Source organism: Choloepus didactylus, chromosome 9, assembly GCF_015220235.1.
Source record: "Choloepus didactylus isolate mChoDid1 chromosome 9, mChoDid1.pri, whole genome shotgun sequence".
Lineage (NCBI taxonomy): Eukaryota > Metazoa > Chordata > Mammalia > Pilosa > Megalonychidae > Choloepus > Choloepus didactylus.
In genome coordinates, this window is record NC_051315.1 from 87,257,090 (window position 1) to 87,274,225 (window position 17,136).

At 36.4% G+C, this 17,136-nt stretch overlaps 1 protein-coding gene across 1 annotated transcript; it reads right to left on the reverse strand.

Annotated features, from left to right (window-relative positions):
• Positions 1-1,263: 1,263 nt before the first annotated feature.
• LOC119544702 (protein FAM98B-like) lies at positions 1,264-2,950 on the reverse strand. The gene is given in 1 exon segment (XM_037850200.1): positions 1,264-2,950. A coding segment is annotated over 1 exon segment (1,356 nt). The 5' UTR covers positions 2,620-2,950.
• Positions 2,951-17,136: the final 14,186 nt, after the last annotated feature.

The following is a 17,136-nucleotide window of genomic DNA, read 5'->3' on the forward strand; positions in this document are numbered from 1 at the left end:
TGAACATATTTCTTTGAAGGGTTAGCTTGAAAAATAAATGTCCAAGACTGCAGTATACACAATATCAATTTTAAAGTTTTAACACTGAGATTTCACCTTAAGGTTTACTTTGAAACAAAACAAGTATCAGATACCATTTGTCCACTGTTAACAATACAGCTTTCTATCTGTTGAATTGGCTACATCACAGAAAGTTGTTACACACAGGTACCTACATTGGGATATTGATTTATAGTTGGAATTGAAAAAAATTGGTGTGGCCAATTCTTTTTCTCTAACCCTTCACACTAAGGGAAAACATGTGTTACTTGGTCCAGCTCCTAAGCTACTCAGAACAGGCCCACTATACATTTTCAACAAATTCCATTCGTACTTAGGTATTTATGAACAATCTGAGGGGGCAGGTGTCACATTCCTCATTTGACAAACGAGGACAAATCAATCCTTTATAGCATCCCTGGGCTAGTGCCATAATTTGAATTCACAGCTCCTGATCCCCAAACCTTTGACATTCCCTAACCCTGTGTTTCTCAGTCTTGATGTGAATGAGAATTACCATGGGATGCCTCAGCCCTACCCGTGACCTACTGAACAGAGAATTGCTACTATAATCCTGTGTGATTCAGCCCAGCTTGCCTTTTAATATTTAGATGTGTAAAATGAGGGCACAAATGATGATGAAACCAGTTTATAGGAAGATGTTTCATGTAAAACATGGAAAATTGACATGTCTTTTTTGGTTATAAAAGAAAAAAACAAATCAAGACAACTGCCTACCAAACACAACTACCAGTCCCTTTCCCTATTTTGTAACACAGAATTAACACATACAAAACACATTCACAGGCATACGAATGAGGCAATAGTCTATATTCCTTTCCATTACAAGTGGAGTCACTTATGTATCTCAAACCTGAATAAAATACAGGCAACAGTCTAAATTCAATATGACAATAAAATACTTCCCATTTTCCAAGTTTGATGGTAATAAATATTTACATTTTAAAAAATTATTTTTGTTCAACTTTTTGTGTTTTAAAAAGACACAACATGCTCAAGGTACACAGAATATGGGAAAAAAATTACTTCATCTAAGAGATCAAATGATAGTATAAAACAAGGCTCTTACATCTTAATCCAATTCAAAAATGATATCATCTGGGAGTCTAATATGGTGTTTACTTCAAACATGATACTCAGAAATGTTATTTAGAATACTATGCCTACTGCATCTATCAAGAAGTAAGCACCACTATCTAGTTTTTAATATCTTCTATATCCTCCACCACCACCACCACCTCCTCCATATGGATCTCCATAACCTCTTACCCCATAGCCTCCTCTTCCTCCATAATCTCCCCCGCCTTGGAAACCCCCTCCTCTACCACCGCCTCCACCACTTCCTCCTCTCCAACCCCCTCCACCTCCCCCACCTCCCCAACCCCCTCCACTTCCCTAGCCACCCCAACTACCCCCACCACCTCCTCTACCACCACCACCACCCCAACCACCCCTTCCACAGCTTTCTTGTCTCTTCTGCCAAGGGGGCATTTTAGGGGGTGGTGGTTCAATTTCATTTGGCCTTCCTCCCCTGTCAGGCACCCTTCCCATCAGCAACCTGCTACTGGCATAAGCTGTCTTCTCCCAGGTAGCGCCGCTACTTGTTCTAATGATCTTGGATAGATCTTCATGAGCAGCAAGTAGATGTGCTAATGTAATAGTTGTCTTGGGTGACAAAGCATAATGCTTAGGCTGGTAAATTCTTGCTATGTCATCTGCTTTTATGTTTGCTCTATCGGACCATCCAAAGGACTGCACTGTCACATCTAATCGTTTCATTACCATCCGCCGACGACATTCGTATTCACAGTAAAGAGCATCGCTGATTCTTTCCAGTTGTTCCGCCTGTTCCGGATTTAAGTTAATTTTCAGCAGTGGTTTTCCCACATGATTTTTCTGGACTTTTGAGAGGATATCCTTAACCTTTGATTCCACTTGGTTTAGCATAAGTGGAATGTCAGAAGTTGTTGACGTGGGTACACCAAGGGTATCACTGATAGCTTGAACTTCCTGATAAATTTCGCTATTTTTATCTAACTGAGAATTTTTACATTTCTTGTTCTGTAAGATCTGTAAAGCTTGAAGCTCTGTACTTAAAAATAATAGAAGTTTCAAACAGTATTCCTTCTTTTTCAAACAGTCTTTAATATCTCCTGAAATTAGTACAGAAAATGGACATGCCATTTCTTTGAAAAAACCACTTATCTCAAGCTGGAAACTTTCTAGATGATCTTTCCCAGCTAAAGGGATACTTTCTTCCAAGTCGCACAACGATTTTATTTGAAAGCTTAACCAAACACAGAGCTCTGAAAATTCAGGTGAAGATAGTCCACCCTCTGCTGCTTTGCCAAGGGTTTGCTCTTCTAACAGTGGTCCCTGATACCCCAGCGTCTCTAGTGTGTCCAGCACTTCTCCCTCCATCGTCGGTTCTGGACCTGGCTCCGGCCCTCTCATGGTGTTTGGGCCCAAAGTTGTTCCGCCCAGACTGATTATTCTTGCCAAACATTTCTGAATATGGTATTTCCTCTGAATATCTAGATTTTTAATTGATATTTCCATGGCACTCTGAGTTACTGCTGGTAAAGTTTTTAACTAGTTCAACACACTTGGATACTACTTTGGCAGTATATATAAGAGTCTTACAATGTTTGATTATTTGACCAAATGATTCTGCCCTGGAAATCATTTTCAGAAAGTAACATAAAATTCAGAAAATAGATTTATGTCCAACAATGTTTATTTGCATGGTATTTATACTATCCAAGATGAGAAACAATCAAAATGCCCAATAATAGCTGTACTGGTTTGTATATATTATGTTCCCCAGAAAAAGCCATATTCTTTAATGCATTCTTGTGGGAACAGACATATTAGTGTGGATTCAGTTGGAACCTACTGGTTCAGTGTCCATGGAGATGTGACCCACCCCACTGTAGGTGATAACTCTGGATAATTTCCATGGAGGTGTGGCCCCGCCCATTCAGCATGGACCTTGTTTAGTTTACAGGAGAATTATATAAGCTCAGACAGAAGGAGCTCAGAGTGAGCTGGAGCTGAGACAGACATTTTGAAGACAGCTGTTGGAAGCTGATGCAGACATTTTGGAGAAATCCATTTTTAAACGCAACCTGGGAGCGAGCAGACGCCAGCCACATGCCTTCCCAGCTAACAGAGGTTTTCCAGATGCCAATGGCCTTTCTCCAGTGAAGGTATCCTTTGTTGGTGCCTTATCTTGGACACTTTATGGCCTTAAGACTGTAACTATGTAACCAAATAAATCCCCTTTTATAAAAGCCAATCCATTTCTGGTGTTTTGCATTCCAGCAGCATTAGCAAACTAGGACAATAGGATATATAAATAATAATTAAATTATGATATGTTTAATGAGTGAATTATTATTGACTGTAAAATGCATAATAAAATGAAACATATCTTAAAGTATAATGACAAGTCCAGGGGCAGGCAGAAGGCAGAATATAAAATTGCGTTTGTCATTTGAGCTCAGCAATGCAAAATAAATACATGTTTTTTTTTTAAAGACTGAAAGAAATATATCTCCAAATGCATACTAAAAAGAAAAAGGATAAATAAGTTGTGGTATAGGCACATAATGAAATATTACAAAGTTTTAAAAATGAATGAACTTCAGCCATAGAAAACAACATGGAAGATTCTTTGGGTTCTTAATTTTGGTATGGTATTTTTCAGTTCTAAAATCTCCATTTGGTTCTTTTTCATGGTTTCCAGTTCTTTGCCATAATTCTCAACCTTGTCTTTTATTTCCTAGGATATTTGGCACAGTTATTTTAAACTTTATGATTAACAAGCCCTATCGGATTTCCCTGTGGAGCTTGTTTCTTTGCTTTATTTTTCATCCTGGTCATCATCATGTTCTCTTATCTCCTCATAGGCCTGGTTATTTGGTTTGAGTGATGGATGCTGTATTTGAAAAAAAAATTAGAAATAATTTGAGGCTAGGATGATAATATCTTACTCCAGAGTATATTTATACTTGCTTCTGATAAAAAAGTTGGAGAACTAGCAGTCTGAGCTCACTTAAATCTAGTTGTAGGGATTGAGATGATTTATAGCTGAGCTTCAGTCCCTTCAAAAGCTGCTGTATTTCTCTTTCTCTCTTACTCTTTTGGAACAACAATTCAAATTTGAATACCCTTTGTCATCCTGTGAGGCCATCAACACAGCTCAGCTTCTCAAGCCTCTTTGCCTTTTCCAGATCCCCATACCTCCGGAAGGAAAAAGCTACCCCCAGGCCAGGCTCAACTCTCAGGGTTTCCTTATTCTCTTAGATCTTGATCCTATAATTCTTCTGATACCTTCAAGGTTCTGTATTATATTCCTTCCCTTCTCCCTCCTTCCCTCCATGCCTTTTTCCCTTTCATTCCTTCTCTCTGTCTCTTTTTTTTTAATAAAACCTACATATAGTGAAATGCACAAATCATTAAGTGTACAATTTGATGAATTTCACACATTTTGCCAGCACCTCAAACACAATATAGAACATATCATTTGCATTCAATCTCCCCTGCCCCCAGGCAACCACTGATCTGAATTCTACCACCATAGATAAATTTTCTAGATTTTCATATAAGTGAAATCTATAGTATATACTCTTTTTGCGTCTAGCTTCTTTTGTGCATCAGGTTTTTGAGATGCATTCGTGTAGTCCATTGCTTATTATTGCTGCATAGTATTCCAATATACGGATACACCATAATTTGTTTATCCTTTGACTTTTGTGTTGTTTCCAATTTTTGGCTATTCTGAATGAAGCTGCTATAAATATTTATGTATGACTCTTTTTGTAGGCATATGTTTTTATTTCTCTTGGGTAAAAACTAGAAGTGGAATGGTTGGGTCATAAGGTAGGTACATATTTAACTTTATCAGAAACTGCCAAACAGTTTTCCAAAGCAGCTGGCCTCTTTTATGCCCCACCCCCCCCCAGCAATGTCTGATAGTTCTAATTGTTCCATATTCTTGCCAAAAGTTGATCATGGTCACTTTTTCATTTTAATCATTTTAATAGGTTAGAAGTGGTATTTCATTGTGGTTTTAATTTGGATTTCCTTGATGACTAACAATGTTGAGCATCTTTTTATGTGTTTATTAGTCATTCATATATCCTTGTGAAGTATCTGTTCAAATCTTTTGACCATTTTTAATTAGCCTATTGGTCTTTTTATATATATATATTTTACATATAAGACTTATGTAAGATATATAGAGAATATTTTCTCCCTTATCTTTTTATTTTCTTAATGGTATCTTTCAAAGAGCAGAAGGTGTTAATTTCATAAACCTAAATTTTCTTTTTTTACGGGTAGTTTTCTTTGTGTCTCACCTAGGAATTCTTTGCCTAATTCAAGGTCATGGAGACATTTTACTCTATTTATTCTAGAAGCTTTATTGTTTTAGTTTTTGATTAGCCTTTTGGTTCATCTCAAATTAATTTTTGTGTATGGTGTTAGTTAGAGGTCAGGCTCATTTTATTGTATATGCTTTCAATTGTTCCAACATCATTGAGTAAAAAGACTTGTAGACATTTTATGAAGCTACAAGACTGGACAAGATCACCAAAGGAGGTAAAGGAGAAAAGAAGATTAAGGAGTAAATCCAAGGACTAAAGACCAAGCCCAAGGATCAAGGATGGCATTCTGAGGACTGATTTAGAGTTTTCCTTTGTATTACCCTTGAAGATGAAGTCACAGGGAAGTATAATGCCACCCCTCAGCTTACTATCCTTCCTTAAGGTAATATTTCTTTAAGGTTCTTAGCCATTGATATTGTTAACAATTGCCATACCTGTCTGATTGGCCAGACATGCTGAAAAGATTGAAATAGATTGATGGGCTTTTGAATTCTGCCAGTGATTCATTCTTGGGCTAGGATCTTTGGAAACTCTGCTTAGCTACTGTCTTAGCTTACCAAGGCTGCTATAACAAATACCACAAACTGTTGACTTAAATAGGAATTTGTTGGCTCACAGTTTAGAGGCTAGAAGTTGAAAATCAAGCTATCGGTGTGCCATGCTTTCTTTGAAGTCTACAGTGTTCTGGTGGTGACTTGCTGGCAGTCAGTCTCTGCCTCCCTCATACAGCTATTTGTTTCCTTCAGTCTCCTCCTGTGGTGTCTGCTTCCATGTCCAAATTTCCTTTGCTTATTAGGACTCCAATCAGACAGGATTGAGGCCTACCCTGCTTCAGTATGACCCCATCTTAATAGGATCTTTGAAGATCCCATTTAACAACTAAGTTCACATCCAAAGGACTGGACATGATTCAATCCTCACCAGCTACCTTGAGCAGCTTCTCTCTTCATTCATTCAAATTAATATGTCAATGATAAACTAAAACCAGTTTTATGCATTCCACATTCAGGGAAATATAAGCTAAACACTTTTAGCTCTTGGTTTTGAGAAGGATGGTTGGAAAGCAAAACAAGACAAAGGTCCTTGGCTTTGCCACTAAGTCAGCATGGGAAGTAGGATTTGCAAAAAGCCAAGACTGCATGGGATCTTATGAAATATTGATCTCAATAAATACCATTTACCAAAGTGTAAGTGCAATAAATCTGAGAGAGGGGCCTGGAATTTGGTATTTAGAAGCATGTTTGAAGGGCATAGTTTCCCAGAGCATGATATGGAGACAGAAGTTGAAGTATATTTAGAAGGTAGAATAGTATAGTGGTTTGAGGATGGGTTTTAGGGGGCAACACTTAGGTTTATATCCTGGTTTCACCACATACTAGCTTTGTGACCTTGGGAAAGTTACTGGAGTTCTGTACTTCAATAATGATTGTAAAATTGGGATAATCATAATATCTACCTCACAGGCTCATTTTTGAGTATAAAGTGAGTTCATCTATGTAGAACACTAAGGACAATGCCTGACACTCACTGAATATTAATTATTATGTAGTGTATCTTTTCCCAGTTCTTGATTTTGATTTCTGTTCTCTCTCCCTCCCCCTCTCCCTCTCCCTCTTCCTCTTCTCTCTTTTTCCCTCTCCCTCTCTCCCTTCCTTTTTCTCTCTCTGCCTCTCTTGGTGTACATTCATAGGTTGCTTTGAATTATGTGGAAATGAGACAAGTTATAAATAAATATAGACTGGAAAAGAACCTGTATAATAATAATAAGTTCACTTTATGATATGAGTAGAAACTCAGAAATGGTTTTCTTTATAGTTGAAAGAACATAGTGCTAGGGACAGGAGATTTGAGTTCAGATCTTGGTTCTGTAACTAACTATACTATCATGAATAAGTTTCAACTTTATTAGCCTCAGTTTTCTCATCTGACAGGTGGAGATGACAATGCCAGCCTGCACCTGAATGCTTTAAACTGGTGGGTTTTGTCAGGTTTGTTTTTTCATTCCATGATCCACATTTGGTGAGTTTCTGTTCTGCACCAGCTTCAAAGTCCCTGTCACCTTGAGGAATTCACAGAGGAGAAATGTACAGTCCTTGGGGGACAGGGAGGATGGATGGAACAGGGTACAAGAAAATAAATATTCCAATTGCAAATGATAATTTTTCAAATTCAGGAAATACATCACAAACAAGGGAATAATAGTTAGCATGTACCTTGGCCATTTGGGAACAGGCCCCTTTCTTTTTGACATGAACCATGCACAATTGTGTCACACTTTCTACCTCCAATCTGAAATGTTTGTTTGGCATTTGTTTTGGATCTTGTAAGTCTCCATGAACCTTTACCCCAGCTTCTTAGGACAAAATATTTGTATTTGTTTGGCACAAGTTTTCTCACTATTCATGTTCAGTTATTAAGTTAGTTAGATAGAAAATAATGATATTACTACTCTTCCATGCTTATCGCACTTGACATTTTCCCTAAATATACACTTTGTTCATTGGCTGAAATCCTATTTAGTATTATCCAATGTCAAAGACAGGTTTTGGTATGCAAATCTCCTTGGAGAAAAGAACATGGATCTCTAATTCAATTACAGATGGAAAGGAATTTGATACCCCCAGACTACTTGCCAATAACATATTTCTAGCCACAAATAAGCTAGCAACTCAGCATTTTAGTTTTGAGTGAGGTCAGGAAAAGGTCTACTTTGGGTCATATTAGTCAATCACTTGCACATTTCTTCAAATATTCAGTTAGTGTCCACCATGTGCATGTCCATTCAAAGCAGAAAATCTGACCAAGGCCAGGCCTGGATGGTGTCAAAACATTATAATAACTTCCGACTCCAAAATTCTATGACTGTGGCATCTAAATGAAGGAGAAAAACTCCAGGGGAAAAAATCTAAAACCTGAAAAAAAAAAAAAAAAAATCTGTTATCAGGATACTTGGTATTGTTTAAAAGGAGCTAGAAATTTTTAAAGTCTTGATTCCTGAAATATTATAAAAGGAGAAATACAAATGGCCAATAAACCATGAAACATGTCTGACCTCACAGTGATTTAAAAAATAAAATAAAATACTGTTTTTATTCTATTAAATTGGTAATGACTTGAAAATTGATAATACCCAATGTTGGCAAGGGAGGAAAATGGACACTCTCATTTAGCTTATGGGCCTGAAAATAGTAGTTTTTCCAGAAGGAGGGGAAAACTCTAATATTCTGCATATCTTGTGACCTTGAAATTCTCTGTTTAAGAAATTATCTTAAGGAAACAACCATGAATGTTCACAAAGGTTCACCTTCGATGATAATTGCTATATTGTTTTCAACAAGGAATAGGTAGAAAAAAATGTTCAATAAAAGGGGATTGGTTAAATTATGGATGCTATACCCATATGATATATAAGCATTAAAAATAACATTATGTTAGAATAATTTGCAGCAAGAATATATTCATGGTCTAATAAATGAAAGAAAACAGTATAAAACAATATTTTGGTATGAGCTCATTTTCTCCCTTCAAAAGGTTAATAAGCATACATTAAAGACTGGAAAGTCATAGACCAACATCTTAGCAACAGTTAGTCCTAATTATAGGAATCTAAATTAGTTTTTAATTTTCTTTATTTTTTCTGTATTTTCTATGGTGAATATATTTACCACTTTAATAAGAAAAAGTTATAAAATATTATGTAATACTTTTAATAAGAAAGCATTATAAAATGTAATACTTTTAATAAGAAAATATTCTAAATTATAATGTAATATTTTTAAACTTGTATAAACTTTTAAATACTATTAATCATGCAGACATTGGCATTCACCTTAAAGTTCCCGTAGGAGTAATTTTGTTAAAATTTATATTTTACTAGCTTTTATCAAGTTAGTTCCAAATGTGTTAGAATATAATATCTACTGAGGACAGTGTAAACACACAGGATTCTAGTGCTGCTTGTTATACATTTTTTATAATACAAGTGGTAGTTATGCACTATTTCAGAGAACAGCTAGAATGCGCAAATGTGCACTCCTGTCCAGGGAAAGCACATGGAGATAATAAGAAGAGTTGACAGAGGGAGGTACATTTGTAGTTCAGTCCAGTAGAATAGAGGTATAGAAAGCAAACGCTCATTAGTACCCAGGGTGACCTGCACTAAATTCCTGCTCCTGCTCCTCATTTGCTACGTATCCTTGTCTAACTTACCCCAGTAAAACAAGGGTAGTGATAATATCTACCTCTTCCAGTTGCTGTGGGATTTAACTGAGTAAAGTTGTGGCAGGGGTAGAATTTGCACTGCACCTGGTAAACTTTTGCTGTAATCACCATCAGTAGGTTCAAGTGGATGGTACATTTGAATTGAAAATGGAAATGCCCTTGCACTCGTACTTCATGTGTGTGTGTGCAAGTGTGTTGTTTGCCTTGATGGAAACTTTTTGTATTAAAAAAAAAAAAAAAGGAAAGGAAGGGAAGGGAAAGGAAGGAAAGGAAAGGGAAGAAAAGGGAAGGGAAAGGAGAGGAAGGGAAGGGAAGGGAAAAGGAGTAAAAGAATAGTTAACAATGAAAACCTTGGAGAGTAATATATTCACTCCTTTGTAACTCAGAGCCCAGCATGGGTAATGGTTCAGGGGATCTGCTTTGAATTGCACAATTTTTTTTTCTTCTTTAAAGTTATATAAATGTTACCAAACTTTTAAGTCCTGAATGATGAAAAAGTCTCTGAGGAAAACAATTAAATCTCTGAACAAATTGGTAAATGTTGCTTAAGTCCAACCATGACAGCCTCAATGAAATGAAAGGCCTGAATTAATCAGTGCACAGAGCACAGGGAACAATTACCACTTTATGTGGTAAAACAATTAACCCATTAAAACAATGACCACTTACAGGGAAAATGTCAGAAACTTTTACTTAAAATGGGAAACAGTTGGTGAGTCCACTGTCACCTTCAAGTAGAATCAGTAATTTAAAACTCTAGCTCCATGTTTCTAAAGTAAAAACCCTTAGCCGTGTGCAGGTCAGAAAAATAAATAAGTTGTTTGCTTCTTGAAAAACAGAAAAGCTCTTTTTTAGATGTTAAAAAGAGACATAATTTAGAAAAGGGATAATCACAAACACCGCTTTCTGCTGAGAACAAAACCAAAGAAAAAAATATTTATGGACATTCCCAGGGAACCACTATGGCAAATCTCTGTGGAGCTTTAATTCATGTGGAGGCTTTGAAACATCAGCACACAGCAAGAAATGAAAGGGCATTTGAAAATAAAGGACAACTGCAGTTTCTCCTTATACAGACCTCCATAAATTGCAACGAGAGTCCTTATTTTTAGGAAAATTGGTATCATATTTACAAACTGCAATTCTGAACATGTGTCTACAGCTCTGTGCCAACATCACTGTATCACTGTGGATCCAAACCCACCAGAACATTTTGTTTTTCAAAAGGAATTTTGCCTTAAAATACACTTTGCATGGGGAGTAGGGAATGAGAACTGGAGTGGATAATGGGAACTCAGGGCCCAAGAACAAGGGAAATCTGCTAGGGGTCTCAAAGAGTATCCTATGAAGAAACGTTCTTTTTTAGCTCCCAGTGAATTCCTCAGCAATTAGTGGTTTGTCTTGAAATGATAGCAGTTGCAAGAACTGTGACCAGAGATCCATCATTTGCCTACATCATGGGAATATCCTTGGCCCCTGAGGGAAACAAGCTGCACAGAGTTACTGTGGCACAAAAGAAATGTTTTTCAAAGTCTTATGGTCTCTCTTTAAACACTATTTGAAGCAAAATAAAACAAAAAGTAAGCAAATAAGAAACATCCTTGATCAGGATTTCATAGATATTGCAAAGTAGAGGAATACCTCAGTGCTATAAAGGAAACATGTTCCTCAACAAGGAAATATGATTCTGAGAATGCCAAGTTAAAAGTTCCAAGAAGTAACTTAAACAATTGAAGAAATAAAGTCCAAAATAAATGGTTGTGGGATTTTGTAGGTAAGAGGACTTTAATTCTCTGGCATTAGTTAAAAGATATAATAAAGTACTATGCAAAACCACATCCAAAATCATCAGAATTCCTTAAAAGACAATATTTCATTTTGGTTTTCCTTTTTTTTTTTTCATGCTACTGCTAAGACAGCTTCGCCCCTTCTCCCCATCAAATACCTGATTATTAAAGAAATACATGCTCAATGTAGGTAACTGGAAAGCATGGAAAAAGTACCACTTATCAGGCTCCTACTCAGGTGCCAACACGCTTAACATACTGGTATTTTTTTTCTTGACTTTTTCCTGCATTTTTTTTTTTTTTTAAACCCAGTTAAGATTACACTGTTTATATGTTGGTGCTTGCACTCAACATATTGTAAGAATTTTCCAAGATCCTGGAAAATACTTCATAATTATCATTTTGAAGGCAGCATAATGTTTCATCACGTAAGTATACCATAATTTGCTTAATCACTTCCTTTCTTTTGTACATTTTGTACATTTGAACATTCTTTGCATATTTCATTATTACAAATTATGAGGAACTTTTCTTTCTAAAATATGAAAGAAATGTTTCTTATATTTATTTGTGTGTATATGTGTATATGTGTGTATATCTCAGTTTTGGGTGCTGAACCATATGTTTTCATTTATTTAATATTTATTTTCTTTGAAGCTGTTTCTAAAAATGAAGGAGACTAACTCATATCTAGAATATATGAAGAACTCTTACAACTCAATAATAAAAAGACAAATTACCCAATTAAAAAATGGGCAAAGGATCTGAATAGACATTTCTTCAAAGAAGATATACAAATATCAAAGAAGCACATAAAAATATGCTCAATATCACTAGCCAACAGGGAAATGGGAGTCACAACCACAATGAGCTATCACTTCACACCAATTATAATCAGAAAGACAAATGTGGAGAAATCAGAACCCTCATACATTGGTGGTGGGAATGTAAAATGGTGCAGCCACTTTGGAAAATAGTCTGGCAGTTCCTTAAATAATTAAACATCGAGTTACCATATGACCCAGGAATTTCATTCCTAGGTATATACCCAAGAGAAATGAAAATGTGTCCACAAAAAAGCTTATCCACAAATGTTCATAGTGGTATTATTTAAAATAGCCATAGAGTAGAAACAACCCAACCTCCATCAACTGATGAATGGATAAACAATACGTGGCATACCCATACAACAGAATATTATTTGGCCATGAAAAGGTATGAAGTACTGATTCATGCCACAACATAAATAAGCTTTGGAAACACTATGCTGAGTGAAAGAAGCTAGGAAAAAGCCTTGTATTGTATGCTTTCCTTTATATGAAATATCCAGAATAGGTAAATCCATAGAGACAGAAAGTATATTAATGGTTGTCAGGGGCTGGGGATACTAGGGATAAATGATGAGTGCTAATAGGTACAGAGCTTTTTTGGGGGGTAATAAAAATATTCTGGAATTAGTGGTGATTGTTGTCCAACTCTGTGAATATCCTAAAACCATTGAATTGTACACTCTAAAAGGGCAAATTGTATGGCATATGAATTATATCTCAATAAAGCTGTTATTTAAAAAATTAAGGGTCTTGGCACATTATGTAAAATGTTCAGACATTGGCTCATTTTCCACAGTTTAAAGGAAAAGACAACAATAACATATTCTTGGCAATATAATTTTCCTGGTTTCAAAGCACTGTTTTGTTACCAAGTTTCTTTATACAACTTTGAGGTGATTTTGTAAACACGGGGTAATTATTGGAGTTTCCAGTAGGTTTTAGATGGTTTCCCACAAATCTACCCTTTCAAGAACAGAGTTTAGACTATGCTTCCCAAGTGAAACTAACAAATTATTTTTGAGAGAAAGTAATTGAATCCATAGGCTTTTGCTATAAGTTCAAAGCAAATGTGAGCTTTCCCTATCCAGGGAATGAAAGATTTACTTACATTTGAAGCTCAGACATATTGCAAAAATTTTGACAACAACTCTCTATAAATCTCACCTATAGTGAGGTTATTTCCCTTTATAACTTTCTTGGAATAAATGTAGTCTGGCAGATTTGATTTAATTGGCATTTGTTTGTTTAATTATTCAAAAGCATTTTTGACAGCTCACAAATGTCACTTATTTGTGCAGTCAAGTATTACTGCTGCTTTGGGAAATAATTTACAAGGGAATGAAATAAATTGCTACCCACTAAGCATGATTTCAGGTATGTGGAGTGTCCTGATGTTCCACAATATCTAACAAATGAATGGATGGTCCAGTTGCAGAGCCTTACTCCTTTAACTGAGGACTGGTGCCTAAGTGGAAGTGGTATTGCCAGGTGTTCCAGTTATCTAATGCTGCATAACAATCCACCTCAAAACCTAGTGGCTTAAATAGATGATGGATGATAGATACGGAGGGAGGGAGGGAAAGAAATAGTGGTGTGACAGCATGTTAAAGTTGGTGGATTGGGGTATCAGGGGAGGGGGGTCAGGTTATGCTGGAGTTCTGTGTATGGGGTTTGTATTGTTTTTGCAACTGTTCCTATAACTTTGAATTTATTCCAAAATAAAATAAAATAAAAAAGAAAGTGAAACAACCATAACAACAACAACAAAAAAACCCTAGTGGCTTAAAACATTTATTTTTAACGGGGATAGACTGCCTCTGTACCATCGGCATCGGCAGGGTCAGCTCAAAGGCTGAGAGCCAGAGTCATCTGAAGGCTCACTCACTCACAGGCCTGGCAGCTGATAAGGGCTGTTGGCTGAGACCTTAGGTGGAACTGTCGGCCAGAACGCCTGCACTGGGTTTCTGTGTGTCTTGGGCTTCCTCACAACATGGCGCCTGGTTCCCAGGGTGAGAAAGGGAGCCAAGTGGATGATGTGACATCATCTTTTTTGACCTAATTTCTGAAGTTATGTAGCATCACTTCCACCACATTCTATTCATCAAGGCAGCTACAAAGGTTTGCCTGATTTTAATGTGAGACGAAATAGACTCCATTTCTTAATGAGGGAGTGGCAAGGTTGTAGAAAGAGCATGTGGGATCATAAATAATGCTGTGATTGTTTGTGGAAAATCTAATCTGGCATACCAGATTTTAAGCTTACATTAGTCATTTTCACTTTTGCATGAATATATTTCAGATCCTCTCTGAGAAGAGATTTTGATAAGAGGAAGAGAACCTGAGTATAAAGCCTTAAAGGAATTGGGAAAGTGCGTAGATAAAAGAAGGAAAGAGAGGGCTCACAGAGGTAGAGAAATGTTTCACCACTGCAAACCTGCAGCTCTCCAGCACTCCCCCAAAGGCTTTTAAGTATTTAGTCCTCTCTGTTGATAGCAGTGGTGGGTATTCTACATAAAGGATTCCGAATTCCTTCTGTTGTTCATCTAATCACTTCCCCCCATCCTATCTCACCTCCCTTCTCCTAAAGGCTCCATTTCCAAAGCAATTGAATAGGAATCTCTAATATGGAGACCTGAAATGTGGAAGGCACTGTAGCATATTGCTCATTGTCACTGTCCTGTTCCAAGCTAGACAGTCACTTCATTTAATTTAGCTATGCAGTAACAAAACTTAAATTTACATCTCCATGGCTGGCCACACCTTTAAACTCCAAACTCACATAACCAAATGCCTATTGGCACACCACGGTTAAGACATCCCAAACGGAGCTCATCTTCTGCTCAACCTGGCTCCTCCACCAATGTTCCCTGTATGACTAAGTAGAAAACTATCCAAATGGCTACTCAGAAGAGAAACCTGGGAATCACCATTTAAATGCACCTTCATCTTACACATTCACGTAATTAGGGAACTCTACCAGGTCTACCTCTTAAGTCTCACTTGAACTCATCCATTTTTCTGAGTTCCCGCAGACAACTGCCATAGTCTCCAAAATTTTGTCTCTGCCTCCAAACTTAACCCCCTTCCAATCTGCCCTCCACACAGTATCCAAACAACGGCTCTTCCAAAACACAAATATGCTTATGTCAAACCTTCACTTAAAACTTTTTAATGGTTTCCTGTGGCCTTAAGCTAAAAGCCAAGCTTGTTAACTTGGCTCCTGCCCCCTCCTCAGCCTCATGCCTTACCTCTCCCTGGAGATCTCTCAGTTCCTTGAATGAACCAGCTGTCTCTTGCCTAATAGCCAAAGCTATTACTTCTGCCTACAGATCTTCCTATAAGGTGATTTTTACAAGCTGTTTCCCCAGACATTAGAAATATAGGTAAAGAATTTGGAAGAAATTTATTTGATACCAACTTCTTTTTTTTAATTGTGGTAACAATTTGTTACACCACACACATATATACACACAAATCAATATGTATATGTATACATATAACATAAAATTTGCCATTTTCACCATTTTTAAGCTTACAATACAGAGGAATTAATTACTTTTACAATGTTGTGCTATCATCACCACCTTCCATTACTAAAACTTTATCACCTCAAACAGACACTGTACTTTTTAAGCAATAACTCTCCATTTCTTCTCCCCCCAACCCTGGTAACCTCTAATCTACTTTCTGTCCCTTTGAATTTGCTTATTCTAAATATTTCATGAGTGGAATCATATAATATTTGTTTTTTTGTGTCTGGTTTATTTCATTCAACATAATGTTTTCAAGGTTCATCCATGTGGTAGCATGTATCCAACTTCATTCCTTTTTACAGTTGAATAATATTGCATTGTATTGTTATAACATTTTGCGTATCCATTTATCAGTTGATGGATATTTGGGTTGTTTCCACCTTTTGGCTATTGTGAATAATGCTGCTCTGAACATTTAAGCTCAAGTATCTGTGTGAGTCTCTGTTTTCAATTCTTTGGTGTATATCCTAAGAGAGGAATTGATGGATCATATGGTAATTCTATGTTTAACTTTTTGAGGAACCACAACTGTTTTCAACACCATTTTACATTCCTACCAGTAATGGCCAAGGGTTCCAATTTTTTCACATCCCAGCCAAAATTCATTTTCCATTTTTTTAACAATAGCCATCCTAGTGGATGTGAAGTGGTATCGCATCCTAGTTTTGATTTGCATTTCCTTGGCAGCTGATGATGTTGACTTCTTTTCATGTGCTTCTTGGCCATTTGTATATCTTCTTTGGAGAAATAACATCTACTCAAGCCCTTTGCCCATTTTTAAAACTGGGTTGCCTTTTTATTGTTAGTTATAGGAGTTCTTTATCATTTTATATAAATTTATACACATATAGCAAATTGTGAATATAGGTAATCTGTACAATACCTATTTATATTATCTGTATTGTACAAATGGCTAGCCAGGAAACACTTTAGTAAATTGTTCTCTCTTCTATTTAGCTAACACTACATTTTGCAATACAGCAAATACTGCAATTTAGATTATATATTCTAACGTTAATTGACCTTATGAAAAATTTTCAGTTTGTATAGAAACATACTTAAATTAAATTTTTAATCCAAACCAAAAACTGGTATAAATTCCAATCACTTTCTCATAGTTTTCTAATTTAATATTGGAAAATTTAGTTCAAGTCTGGTGTGATAGAAAGAGCAAAGGTATTTGAAGTCAAGTGGACTTGAGTTCAAATCCTAGTTTATGGTAACTAGGTAATCTTAAAAAAGTTGGTTAAACTCTGAGTTTCCTCATCTACAAGATGAAGATAATATTTGATTTGCAGGGTTGTTGTGAAGATTA